Source organism: Benincasa hispida, chromosome 3 (genome assembly GCF_009727055.1).
Source record: "Benincasa hispida cultivar B227 chromosome 3, ASM972705v1, whole genome shotgun sequence".
Taxonomy (NCBI): Eukaryota; Viridiplantae; Streptophyta; class Magnoliopsida; order Cucurbitales; family Cucurbitaceae; genus Benincasa; species Benincasa hispida.
Genome location: NC_052351.1, coordinates 69,312,694 through 69,325,393, shown reverse-complemented (window position 1 = coordinate 69,325,393; position 12,700 = coordinate 69,312,694). Strand labels below are relative to the sequence as shown.

General features: G+C 33.2%; 1 protein-coding gene across 2 annotated transcripts; it reads right to left on the bottom strand.

The window, feature by feature from the left end:
• Positions 1–2,607: 2,607 nt before the first annotated feature.
• Positions 2,608–11,778, bottom strand: LOC120073875 (alternative NAD(P)H-ubiquinone oxidoreductase C1, chloroplastic/mitochondrial). Of its 2 annotated transcripts, none has more exons than XM_039026783.1 (11): positions 11,555–11,778; positions 10,468–10,661; positions 8,586–8,681; positions 6,862–6,928; positions 6,581–6,764; positions 6,052–6,145; positions 5,743–5,955; positions 4,617–5,024; positions 4,065–4,141; positions 3,577–3,680; positions 2,608–2,940 (listed from the first exon to the last, which is right to left on the bottom strand). In XM_039026783.1, exons 1-11 carry the CDS (start codon positions 11,607–11,609, stop codon positions 2,801–2,803), a joined length of 1,632 nt encoding a protein of 543 aa, XP_038882711.1. In that variant the 5' UTR covers positions 11,610–11,778; the 3' UTR covers positions 2,608–2,800. The 2 variants fall into 2 exon arrangements, with proteins under 2 accessions (XP_038882711.1, XP_038882710.1); XM_039026782.1 differs by having other exon boundaries at positions 10,468–10,667; positions 11,555–11,777.
• Positions 11,779–12,700: the final 922 nt, after the last annotated feature.

Below are 12,700 nucleotides of genomic sequence, written 5' to 3'. Positions count from 1 at the left end.
GGTGTAGAATACTCACTAATTCACTACAGGTTATATCATTTCAACCCTCAGACCTTTCGTATGACCTCCAATATAATTGCTTCTGAACTGGTCCCATTCCCCACCAAATCGTACAAAAATGCAAACTAGTGTTATTGATCTACAATTAGAAAACTGACAATTGGATTCGAATTGCTATTAAAGTAAACAGTCGCACAGTAAGTAATAAGCAACTACCCAGTAAATAATAAGTGATCGCCCATATTAATGTAAGTGGTCGTTTAGTTGTATATAAGCGATTGTTTACATAATACTAAATGATCACTTACATTATGGTGAGTGATCTTGGAAGAAGAATACTTCTTAAACACTTACATTGTCTCAATTTTTTGTTCTAACGATGATCTTGCTCTATTCCCAAAGATAAAATGAACTGAACGAAGATGAAAGCGATCGATAATGAGAATGTTGGATTGGAACTCTAGAGAACAATGAGAGAAGAAGTTGGGGAGTTCGACTGAAAATGAATAATTGAGAGTGACCTTCCATTACTTGCCCCATTCTCGATATCAATTGTATTCAATGTTGTTGATAGAATATTAGTTGAGAATAAATGCTTTGGTGGAATGTTGGTGTTGCCTTGAATATATCTGTTATCAATCATTGAAGAAATCATTGAAGGAGGAAGAAGGTAGGTGGGCTGAAAAAAAGGTTTTAAATTTGGGGGTAAATTTAGAATTTCACATGGCAAAAAGGTCAATAACAATAACGTTTTCAGAAAAAGGTCAATCATAAAAAAAGTTTTTTATTTTTGGGTGATTTTATGAAATTTTCCATCGTACACAAAGTATATTAACGTAAGTGATCCATTTAAACTAACAATGAAACTTAAACTTCAATAAAAGCAAACAGTGTGAAGTGTTGAACAAGGTTGCTTATGCAATAAGGTGAGACTTTCTTTCTACGTTAGGTATGCATATTTGAATTCTGAAGAAGGATTTTTGCTCATTACAGTAAACAAAATAAAAATCACAAATATAACAATATAACTTTTTTTAGTACAAATAACAAATGAAAAAAATTGAAACAAACTTTAATTTGAATGTGAACTAACAATATAAAGTCTAAATTTAACTAACAATCAGCAACCAAGTAAGAAATGAAAGCTAACTACGAAAAACAATCTCCAAGTTTACTCCTCTCTTCTAACTTTTTCTACCCTTTTAAGAAGAAGCAAGTCTTTGTACTTTCTTCTTTTCCAAAAAAAAAAAAAAAAAAAAGTCTTTGTACTTTCTTCTTTCAAATAGTGTGTCTGAAGTTTTTGAGCAAAATTACAATCTACCTAGTGTGGAAAACAGAAATACAAAGCTGCAGAAATGAACCAAGTGATATATAAAAGTGTGAAGATGATAATGAGATATTTATTAAAACAGTTGATGGTGGTCCAAGCAAGGCCCAAAGTCCATAGACGGATCCCAATCCTTAGAGTATCAGGAGGAGGTATAGGGAGACACGCATCCCAAAAGGAAAATTTCTCGAAGTTTGGACCAACTAAACGAGTTGGTAAATACATATCATTGGGAAGTAATCAAGCAGCGCCCAATCTGGCATCCTACAACTTTGAGCATCGAAAACATCCTTGACTCCATCCGCGTTATATGTAACCAAAGTCTAACGTCAAGGAAAGACCTATAAATAGCCTCATTCGAAAACTCCAAGAGAGGAGAGTAAGTGATATCCAAAAGAGATCCTAACCTTACTTCTTGTGTACTTAGTTGAATAATAAATTTCATATACTAACCTAGACACAAGAGTGTGGTAGGCTTAACACCACATTGGTGCGAAAATCTCTTGCATATGTCAATTCGGAATAACTCGAAACCAAACCAAGGAGAAGTAGGATTGGGGGGAAAACTCACCAGAGACCCTCAACGTCAACCAAAAATAAAAAATCGAACCCGCAAACATATACAATTGTTACAATTTCTACAATTATGTAAATTTAATGGTTCAATTTTAAAACTTGTACAAATTTAAGGATTCAATTTTTATAATTAAAAATTTAGAGGTATAATTGCAACAACCACCATATTTTATGAATGGTTTCTATAATTTGTTAAAAAAAGTTGATCTAGATTTTAGTTGTTTCAAAAAATTGATTATGAATTTAAATATATTAGGAAAAACCAAGTTGAAGTTTAAAAGAAAAAAGAAAAATATACATATCATAAATGTGGATAAAGATATGTCCTTCAAAAATGGATACTTGAAAGTAGACATAAATGTGGACGATAAAATCATAAAGATAAAAAAGAATAATACTTAAATGCAATCTAGACTATACCATCTCCATATATCCTTTCTCAATCATATAGTAAAAATAGTAAAAATTTTATTCTTTTAAAACGAACAAAATTTTGTCATGTGACAAACAATAATTAAATAACTGGTTAGACTGCACCTTGTGCAGTTCGAGATACATTCCAAGATTTTTTTAAAAAAATTAATTACAAATATATCAAGAAACAAAGAAACGTAAATTAAAAATCCATAGTTTGGCATTTATGTTCATATTAGCAACCCTTCATTAATATTTTCTTTTCATATTTCATCAATGTTTCTCTTAGATTATAGAAAACTCAACCGACTTTAATTAAGATACCACCGAACTTTGCCAATAGATCATAAAATGTTGAAATTTTCATGTCCATAGCAAACCCTAACAAATGTAGATAGACATATTAATAATAAAGCTTTAGGTTCTTTTTCTTTTTCTCTTTTTTTTTTTTCTTTTTTCAGATCATATTATAAAGAGAATGGCTCATTGAGCAGTAAATACACTAGTTAAAGTGGTTTGAATTGATGCGATGGAATCAACAGCAGACTTTGTGAGCCAACTGATCCCCACTTTTACCCTATGCTCATCCGTTGGTAGTCTTATCAAGTATGCCAATTTTCTTGCTGCCAAAAAAAACCCATAATATTAATTAAAAATATTTTTTTCTAGAAGAAGACATGATTATGTATATAAGTTGTTAGGAAGTATATATTAAGGAGTTGCTTTAAGTTTGTAATATTATTCCTAACTATAGCAAATCATATCCTATAAGCCTTCTAAAGGTTATCGGTGTAGTTATCTCTAATCAAAATTGACCCTTAATTTTGATAAGATTTTTTACAATAAAAAATAAATTGTTACAAATTTCATAGTATAGGAACTAAATTGTTGCCTTAAAAATGTTTTTTAATCTAAAAATAACATAAGAGTGCCCTCAAAGTACTTTATAACACTTGAAAAACCCATCGCTTTGAGTATAGAACTAAATAACAAAGTGATGTGTTATTAAATACGGTATACTAGGGCATTTATAATTAAAATGCTTGTGCTAAAGATTTTTTTAAGTAGTTTTTACCATAACATCATGATCTAAGAGGCCTATGGAATTGTGTATAAGTTAGGATATTAGTCTATACTTTGGGGTTATTTAACTTGTTTTAAGTTAGTAATACTATTCCGCTAATCATAATTAACCTAAGTAAGCCTTATTGGCTGATTAATGGAATTATCAAACTCAGTCTATAAGAGATCATATATACCTGCATGACCGATTGGACCTTCCAAGGTTAAACCTTCAATGAAACTTGGAGAAACTGAAGCGTCACTTCTACCCAAAGTTATCATCTCTCCTAAATTCTGATATCTGCAACTCAAATACACAAATATTAGCAATGCCTCAGAGTGGAATCAAGCACTTTTCTTGCTTGATCTAAAAGTAAATTAACTGCTGTTTTTCCCTATTTTAAAATTTTCAAACTCCTTTCGGTTGGCAAAAACTTTAAACTGTGATTTTAGTTAAATAAAAGCACTTATTTTACTGCTCTTTAAAGTTTTAACCAAATAAATTTTAAAAGAACACTTTTAGGACTGGTTTGGAATGCGAAAAGTCATTTTTCAAACACTAGGAAAGTTATTCCAAACAAGTACTTGCTCCCCTACAAACACTTCAAAAGGCGTGTATCAGAAAATATATGTTCATCAAAGTTGAGAAAAGCTAATTTGGTATCGTGAGCTCGAAATTTTGAACCTAAAGGGCAAAAGAGGACGGTTGTTGATAGCAGCCCAGAGATTCCAACCAGCGAAATCTGCCTGCTGGAAAGCAACCTGCTTGGAGAATGAGAATAATATCTTCAACTTTGAAGAAAATGTATTTAGAAAAATAACATAAAATAAAAAGCAAATGTAAAGTAGAGAAAATTGAAGAAAATGCTATGGAGGCTTTGTCTTGATATTTGATAAACGTGTTGTTTTATTGGTTCAAACTAGCTTCTCTCTACTAACACTTAAAAAAACTCCTACTAATCATCTACCCATACTCCAATTTTTCTCTAATGTTATCTCTAATGTTATCTCTTGCACACATAAACAAATTTATATTATACTGCATTGGTATTGGACGCTAAAAGTAAATTTGAGTGCAGTTCTTATTAGTTTGCCAATTGTACAAATAAAAAGTGAGACAAAAATATATTCTTGTCCCCTCAACAATAGTAGGCATGTAATATTCTCAAGAATACAGATTGGGCAGAAGAAAAAGTGAGCATCCAAGTTTAATGCATCAGATGATTGCATTTCATACCTGTGCCGTGGTAGGAAGAAGATGTCCATTTGAATCTCTCAAGGCAGATGAGTCACCAAGTGCAAATATCCGTGGATGACCCTTAACACGAAGAGTTTCATCGGTTTCAGCTTGACCCCGAGCATTGAGAGGAAGTTGCTTGTGGTAATTTTCAGAAGGTTCCAATGTTGGAAGAAGAGACTTTGAACCTACAGTCCATAATACTAAATCTGCTTCCAGGGTGCGACCTTGGGATCCTCTTTTGGCGGGTTGAAGTTCCAGCTCATACCTACTTGAAGCAAGCTCTGATTGAGTGCCTTGGCTTGGTCTGTTGTTGTTTGGCTTTTCAGAGGTTTCTGCATCGTCCACTCTCTGAATACTGCTGACGCTGTAACCTAGGAGAAGTTCAACATTGCGAGATTGTAGAACCTAACATGTATAACAAGATTATGATATTTAATTTGTATAAAGATTATCACAAATATCAATTTAGGCACCAATATGCTTCCAGAGCGACAACAGCATAGGGAATAAACAATTTGGACTAGATTGAACCATATGAAGGTATGACATCTGAGGTTTTTGATCTGATGGTAGTATTCTGTTTTTGTTAACATTGAAAATAAAATTCTTTATTTATGTTGGCCAGCATCGAATTCAAAAAGACAAAATTTTCTTTTAGATGCAATTCTAAGAGGTTAGATTTTCAGAAAGTACTAAAAGGCAGTTATTTTCTTTAGATTTTACTCTCTTTCTCCAAGTCTGTGTACTTGGATATCAATAGAAAAAACTCGATATAATGAAATAGCTTAAATAAAATAATGACTACTTATTATTAACTAACAATATAAAAATCTATTAAATAAAAAAAGATTAGGCTAACAATTAACCTTGAACAATATCTAAGACTACTCGGACTTTCAAAATTACCATATTTAAAAAATAGAATGCTAAAACCAGCTTCATTCAGACAGAACACTCCAAAAAAACACATTTAACGTTGAATTAAAATTCACTAGATTAAACTGCAAAGAAAACACGAATTTTCTCAACGCGCATAATGCAACATCAGCTAGATTTTGGCAATTCTAGAAATCGTTGAAGCAATTAATTCATAATTTGTTGTGTCACAAGTTCAATAGCGTACTTTAAGTGCGGCCTCTCTATTCCCTGGTGGGGCGGTAGGGCAGATCATAGTCTCCACGTTAATAGCTTGCACCAACCCTCTGTCTTGCAGTCTTTCAGATATTGTAGCGGCTAACTCAACACCAGAGTAACCACAACCAACAACAGCCACCCGAATCAAGGATTTCTTACTAAAGTTAACCCTCTCCAGGGTTTTTAACCGGTTGTCAACCCTCTGTAAAACAAGGAATACCAAAAATCATACAACTCAACAACTCACTTCAGTACAAGTGATTGCAACTTAGCTGAGGTATTCTTTTAGTTAACTCACTTGTGCATCCCAAAGAGTAGAGAAAGGTAAAGCGTATTCAGCAGCCCCTGGTACAAGATCAAGCTTAGCTTCAGCGCCCAAGGCAAGAACCAGCCTGACTGTCCAAGGTCCATAATAGAAAAATGTTGAGACTATCTTTCAATGCCAGCAACAACCAGAGGAAAACCAAGGCATTTGATAACCAATATTTTAGTTTTTGGTTTTGAAAGTTAAGCTTATAAACACTGATTCAACCTCTTTGCCTCTAGGTTTCTTTGTTTTGTTAACTACTTTTAGGTGTGTTTTCAAAATCGAAGCAAAGTTTTGAAAACTAAAAAGTAGGCTATTTCTAAAAACTTGTTTCCGTTTTTGAAATTAGACTAAGAAGTCAAATATTTTCATTAAAAAGATGAAAATCATTGTAACGAAATAATGAGAAAACAAACATAATATTCAAAAACCAAAAACCAAATGGTTATCAAAAGAAACTTAAATGATCTATGTCAAATTTTAAAGATATATGATGACTGATAGAAAGCTAAAGAAATACCAATCATATTCGATGTGGAGGCCACTTTCAAGATGCACAGTTCCACTACAACTAGGATTTTTAGGATTTTTCATATCATAATGATCACAGGGGTCCAGGAGTTTCACTTTGTCTTGAACAAACTTAATGCTAGTATTCGCCAGCAGATCGGAGAAACGAGGCGCAATTTCCCATGCATCTACCTCTACATTTGATGGAATGATTTTTTTAAGTAAGACTGAGTAAAGGGCATTTAGTTAAAATGTAGTAAATTCTATTATAAAACAAATCGAAAGGCAGACCTCCAGATAGAAGTTCATACAGCATTGGCTTGAAAACAAACTGTTCAGACTGGTCAACAAGAAGCACCTGGTTCCATTACCATAAGATTAAAGATAATGTCAAAACTAAAGATAGTTAACTTCTAGTAACATGAAATTTACTTCCAGACGCTGCATTATGGAAATCAAATTGTGCAAAGAAGACTAACAACATCCTTTTGTGGACTGAGATAGTAGTTTAAGGTCTACAGATGTGCCGCAAAGAAAGCTTCCTTCTATGGCCTCATGCCCTCAATTTGTTTATTACATGGCTCAAGTTCGAAAAGTTTAAATCACTTACTATTTTATTGTTCATATGCCCTCTCTTGCTGGCATCATTATTTTGGAAGCTTCAACATTCTTAGGTTTTCTAAAATAAATCAGTACAATTCGCTGCAGCTGCCAATCAGCCCCCGTCTCCCACCTCATCCTCTTTCATAATGGATCAATTCTGTTAATGCTATTATCTGAGAGTTATGATTCGACAAAAATCAAAGAGTATTTGAAAGCAAGCATCGTTGATGGATTGATTGTTTTGAAATAACTAACTTGAAGGCCTCTCTCGAATGTTCCCATTCCAAGCTTTTCAGGGGATTTTCTCTTAAAGATATGCATTTATTTCTCCTTAATTCTATTTTCAGTGCTGTGTTTGGACTTTTTGGTTCTATTCTCCATTTTGTCTTTTGTTTCTTGCTTCTTCTATCATATAGGTCTACATTTTATAATCCGTTAATTTTGTTCTACTTATTCTCTTTTCTTCATTAATGAAAAGATCCGTGTAAAAAAGGGAGAGAGAATGGGGAAAAAAAGGCTTCCCAGACATTGCACAGAAAATTCATTTTCCTCAATCCTCTTTCTTTGGGATGGGGTGGATACTGAATATAAAGTGCCAATAAAAATAGTAAATAATACTCTTTACTAATGTCAAAAGTAAAGAAAATGATTGTTAGAAACAGTGAGCTCCCACAACATATAAATCAGGAATTATATAAAAAGGAATTCAAGGGAGGAGAAAGACACAATAACTCTCCTTCCCTATTTTGCTAAAAAAAAAAAAGAAAGAAAAACAAAACAAAACATCTTTAAAAGGTAAAAATTTTGTCTTCTGCAGATTCAGCAAGTAAAAAGAGAGTATATTTGTGCACATGTCAGTCTCAACATGACATGGCAAGAAAATGTTTTTAAGATATGGACAAAGATATCAATACTATACATTGCAAGGAAAAAGGGACAATCCTCAGTGGTTCCCAACATCTTCTCTACCTGAACTATGGTTCACACTACTCATCCTACCCTAGAAATATTTATACAGCTAAAATTATTAGAAATCATCGCTTAGTTCAAGAAAGTGTAAAGGCTGCATGGTATAATTTCAGCTTAGCTGCCCAGGAATCTTGTTGTTGCCAGCAACAAGGCCCACCATCCTAGAAATTAGAAACTGACAAGATCTGCTTTTCAAGTAAAAAAATATTTCAACAAAAACAGAATATCAAAGAAGCTAGAAAAGGAAAAAATCAGTTCGTTTCTGTATATATTGCACTTACTCATTGCTTACATTTCACAACACCAGTTTGATTTATTGGAAAGGGAAAAGGTAAGAGAGAATGGAGAGAAATGACGTGGTAGAATCTAATATGACCTGTATGCACCATGACATTGGTCATGAAAACAACTTTTGGAGAGAAACAAAAGAAAACAGAAATTACCTGAGGTTTCTTATTATCTGGCCAGAAAAGAGATTCAAGTCTCAGAGCAGTATACAATCCTCCAAAACCTCCACCTAGAATACATACTCTTGGCTTCTGTAAATGCAGGATTAGATTACAATGGAGCACCTTGGCTTGATCCACTTGACATTCAATTTAAAGAATTTCCATACAGCACAAAAAGATATTACACGTCTTTTGAAAATACACCTAAAGGAAAAAATGCCATAAATGCACATTTCAGATGCAATAACGTTCGGCACAATGAATGACTATCTTACTGCATAATGTTCTGCCATTTGCTCTCCAGTGGTATGTTCCACGTGTATACCATTAGTCTTTGATTGTACATATATAGACATTAGTTTACACTTTACAATAACAAGGCTTTGACCTAATTCTTTCTCCTATGCCTATTCATCGTCTACATCCTTTTCTCTTGCTTCATAATTTAGTCTTGATTTGTCATCGAATCCGTCAATGTTGAAAATGCAGCCAATCCTAAAGCTACATCAGGATCTTCTTTGATAACCTCCCCAATCACTTAAATCCTTGTTTCTTTGATAAGCCATAATGTAACCCTACCATTCTTCTCTTTTTATCTCAACCTGTTAAAGTAAAATTTGGAGAGCATGACTACTACTGACCACCGTCAATGGAAGGACTAGCTACAAAATGTGATTGCTGAAAATGGTTTAGAAAATTCATAGATGGAGCACACTCCATGTTCTATCAAATTTACTGAAAATGAAATTATTGGAATCAAGAAATGAGCCCCCATTATACAGTATGCGGTTTGGTAAGTATGACACTATTGATGTCATGACAATGATTAGTCTTGAAAGGAAGCTCTAGCATAGTTCCAGTGGGATAACAAATGCTATTTTTTCTTAGAATGACTCTAACAACTAATTCTCTAAATGCTATGCTTAAGGTGTCACAATTACTTTGAGTAAGAAACTATGACTTCGAGCCAACGACTATGGATTGCATGAATATTGACTGCAGTTTGAACTCTGAGGAGCCCCTTCATTGGATATGAGGGTACTAAAGGGGTATTTTGCATTTCTGTTGAAGGAGAAGCTGAGGAAGTGTTCTCTCAAAATAACAAGGAACTAACCTAATTCTTGAGGTGGAGAGAACATGAAACGAGGTGTGGAAGGTGGCAATGTTTAATGCTTCCTTGTAGGCATCAGCCACTAGACCTTTTTGAAAACGTACCTACGGTATGGTTTAATTATGTTGGATTGGAGTCTTGTCTTGTAGGTACTTATTGGAATCCCTTTTTTGCGTTGAGCTAGTATTTTGGTATGCCCTTATGTATTCTTTTATAGTTCTAAAAGAAGGCTCAGTTTCTTACCCAAGAGGGGGAAAATCCTAATTACGTTGGCTCCCTAGCACCATACCAGTCCCCCTTTAACCTACTATTAACAAAATCCTATTTAACAAATCACATGGAGTTTACTGCACAATACATATTATTTATAATAGATAAAACTTAACAATTAAGCTAGTAACTACCACATAAACTTCGAATATGGAGTAATTAAGAATAAATAACCAGTCCAGGCAAAATTACTCTGACAAAAATAATTCCAATTTAGGTAATCCTTAATAAATAGATATTCTTTCTTTGTCCGCATAAATGAACTAGTATGAACTTACTAACAATTTGCCAGATTTTTATTTGCTTGAATTCTGAGATAGTCAAATGGCTGAAAGAACAAAATTCTTGAAAACACGCTATTACAGCAGAGCATATAATTGACATAGGCTGATATCTTACGTCAAATAATGCAAATATAGAAGAAGTTGCACCAACTTACATTCAACACTTTCAGAATAAACAAGCAAGATTGCTTTATAGATCTAGAACACGGACCTTGTTATCTGGCCAGGCATAGAAATGCTTAGCCAATTCACTTTCAGATATCTCCGCAACACCTCCATTGTTCTTTGATGAACTTGAAACAGCACATCTTATCCCCTTTCCTTGAAAACTTGAGAACCGACATAAATTGGTTCCAGTTCTTCTTGAAGAACCTGGAAATAGTTTTCCAGATCGCCTTGCTGCACCTGCAACTACAGCCATACAAAAGACGAGCATCAGTATTGAAAAATCACCATGACACGGAACCATAGATTTCCACCACTTTCTATGAAGAAAATTTCTAGGTAATGCAGATTATTTTGTAAGTTAGTATTACTACTACTACTGCAGCCATAATTAAGTTATTACTAACTGATCTAATTAAGTTATTACTAACTGATCTTGCCAGCTTATATCCACTTCAACTAATCTCACAAACAACTAACCCTACTACATCTACATTACAAAATAAATTCCTAAGATTTTAATTTCTACATTTTTTAATGCATAACCATAATATCTTTTTTAAGTATAAAAAAGATAAAGAGAATTTGAACCACAAACCTCTTAATCATAATCATACTTCTATGGAGAAAAAAATGAAGGATACAACAACATACAAAAAGAGAGCCCACAAAATGAGTTGAACTACAAAATTGCGCCCAATTAATTAAAGTAAGACCTGACCAATAATTAAATTCTAGGTAGATAACACCATGTTTTCAAATTCATTACCTCTAAACACTTTATATTTTCCCTGGCCCAATAACCCTAGGTTAATCTTTGGTGATTTATAGTTTTATCAATTGATTATAAATGCAAAATGCAGATAGTTTATTGGGAGCCATCTTTTTACTAACAGTTTGAATTGACAGCTCTCAACAGGCAGCAAATGAAGTAGTAAAGAAACATTTACAAGACAGTACATGCCAGTATCGGACCATATGCAACCGCCATTTGCAGAAACCATAATTGAAAGACTTCTTTGAGGAAGACATACATATAATTTTGTTCACAAAAAACAGAATCCTTCGAAATCAATTTTCTTGTAAAGTGGATTTGAAAATAGAGATATAGTAAAGGAAGAAAGAAAGCCTACAATTGAGGGTTCCGACTCCAAGAGTGATAGATACAGATAATGCGATCTGCGCCATGGATGAATGCAAGAATTACTGGATCTTTCTATCAGAAATGGGGATTTGTTCTCATCATAATCATATTCATAACCAACAATTTTGTCAAGACTCGAGAGAAAAGGTCCGGAACGTGGTGGTTCTAATTCCACGTAGCGTCTGGCAGATGGACGATGAATCGACAAATTTGTGTTTTTCGTTTTTCTTTTTTTCATTTAAATTATATTGTCCAAACTGACCTAAAATTCAAAAACTTCAACTCTTTGGAAGGTTGAAATGTAATAAGAATTAATCGAAAATGAGAGTGTTGGAATACGTATGCAATTAAGGTTGAAAGTAAATGAGATTGTGAAACGTAAAAAGGTGGGAAAGATGATTGAATTAAAAACTATGAGAATGGAATGAGTTGACATCTTTAGAAAGAAAAAAAATATTTGTTTCTCTTTTAGGTGTGAAATAGTAGGTTTTGTCCTCAAATTTTTCACTTCTCCATATTTCTTCTTTGTCTCTTTTGTTCTTCCTTTTCAACAACCACAATACTCCATCCATACAACATCAATATTCATTTTATTCTCTATCAATATTTATTCTCCACCAACCTTCTGCATCAACACTCAACATCATTGATGTCAAGTATTGAGACGAGTAATGGGAGATTGTTGATAGCTTCTTTGCAACAACGAAGTCGATCAGTCAACAAGCTAAGAATTGGGGTGTTGGACACTAAGTCCAAATATAAACAAGTTAGTCAATCATATCATCCAAGAGATATAGTTCAAGACATTCGGTGAGATTATACAATACAACAAAATTGTGATTCCATGACATTTAAAATCTATCACAATTGAAATATGTGACAATTATTTTTTGTCATGGTATCCCGTGTAAAGGTATGAGCATTAATAACAGTTTTTTAAAAGTATCATAATTGAACTTTTATTGAAAATAAATAATTGTCAACAATGGAACAATTATTGATAATGATAAACTGTCGTTGTCAAGTTTAGTTTGACATTGTCATTAATTGACTCAAAATTGACTAATTGATGTAGCGTAATGGGTATTAGCGACAGTTATAAATGTTAAAAAGAATATGTAATGACATTTTTTCT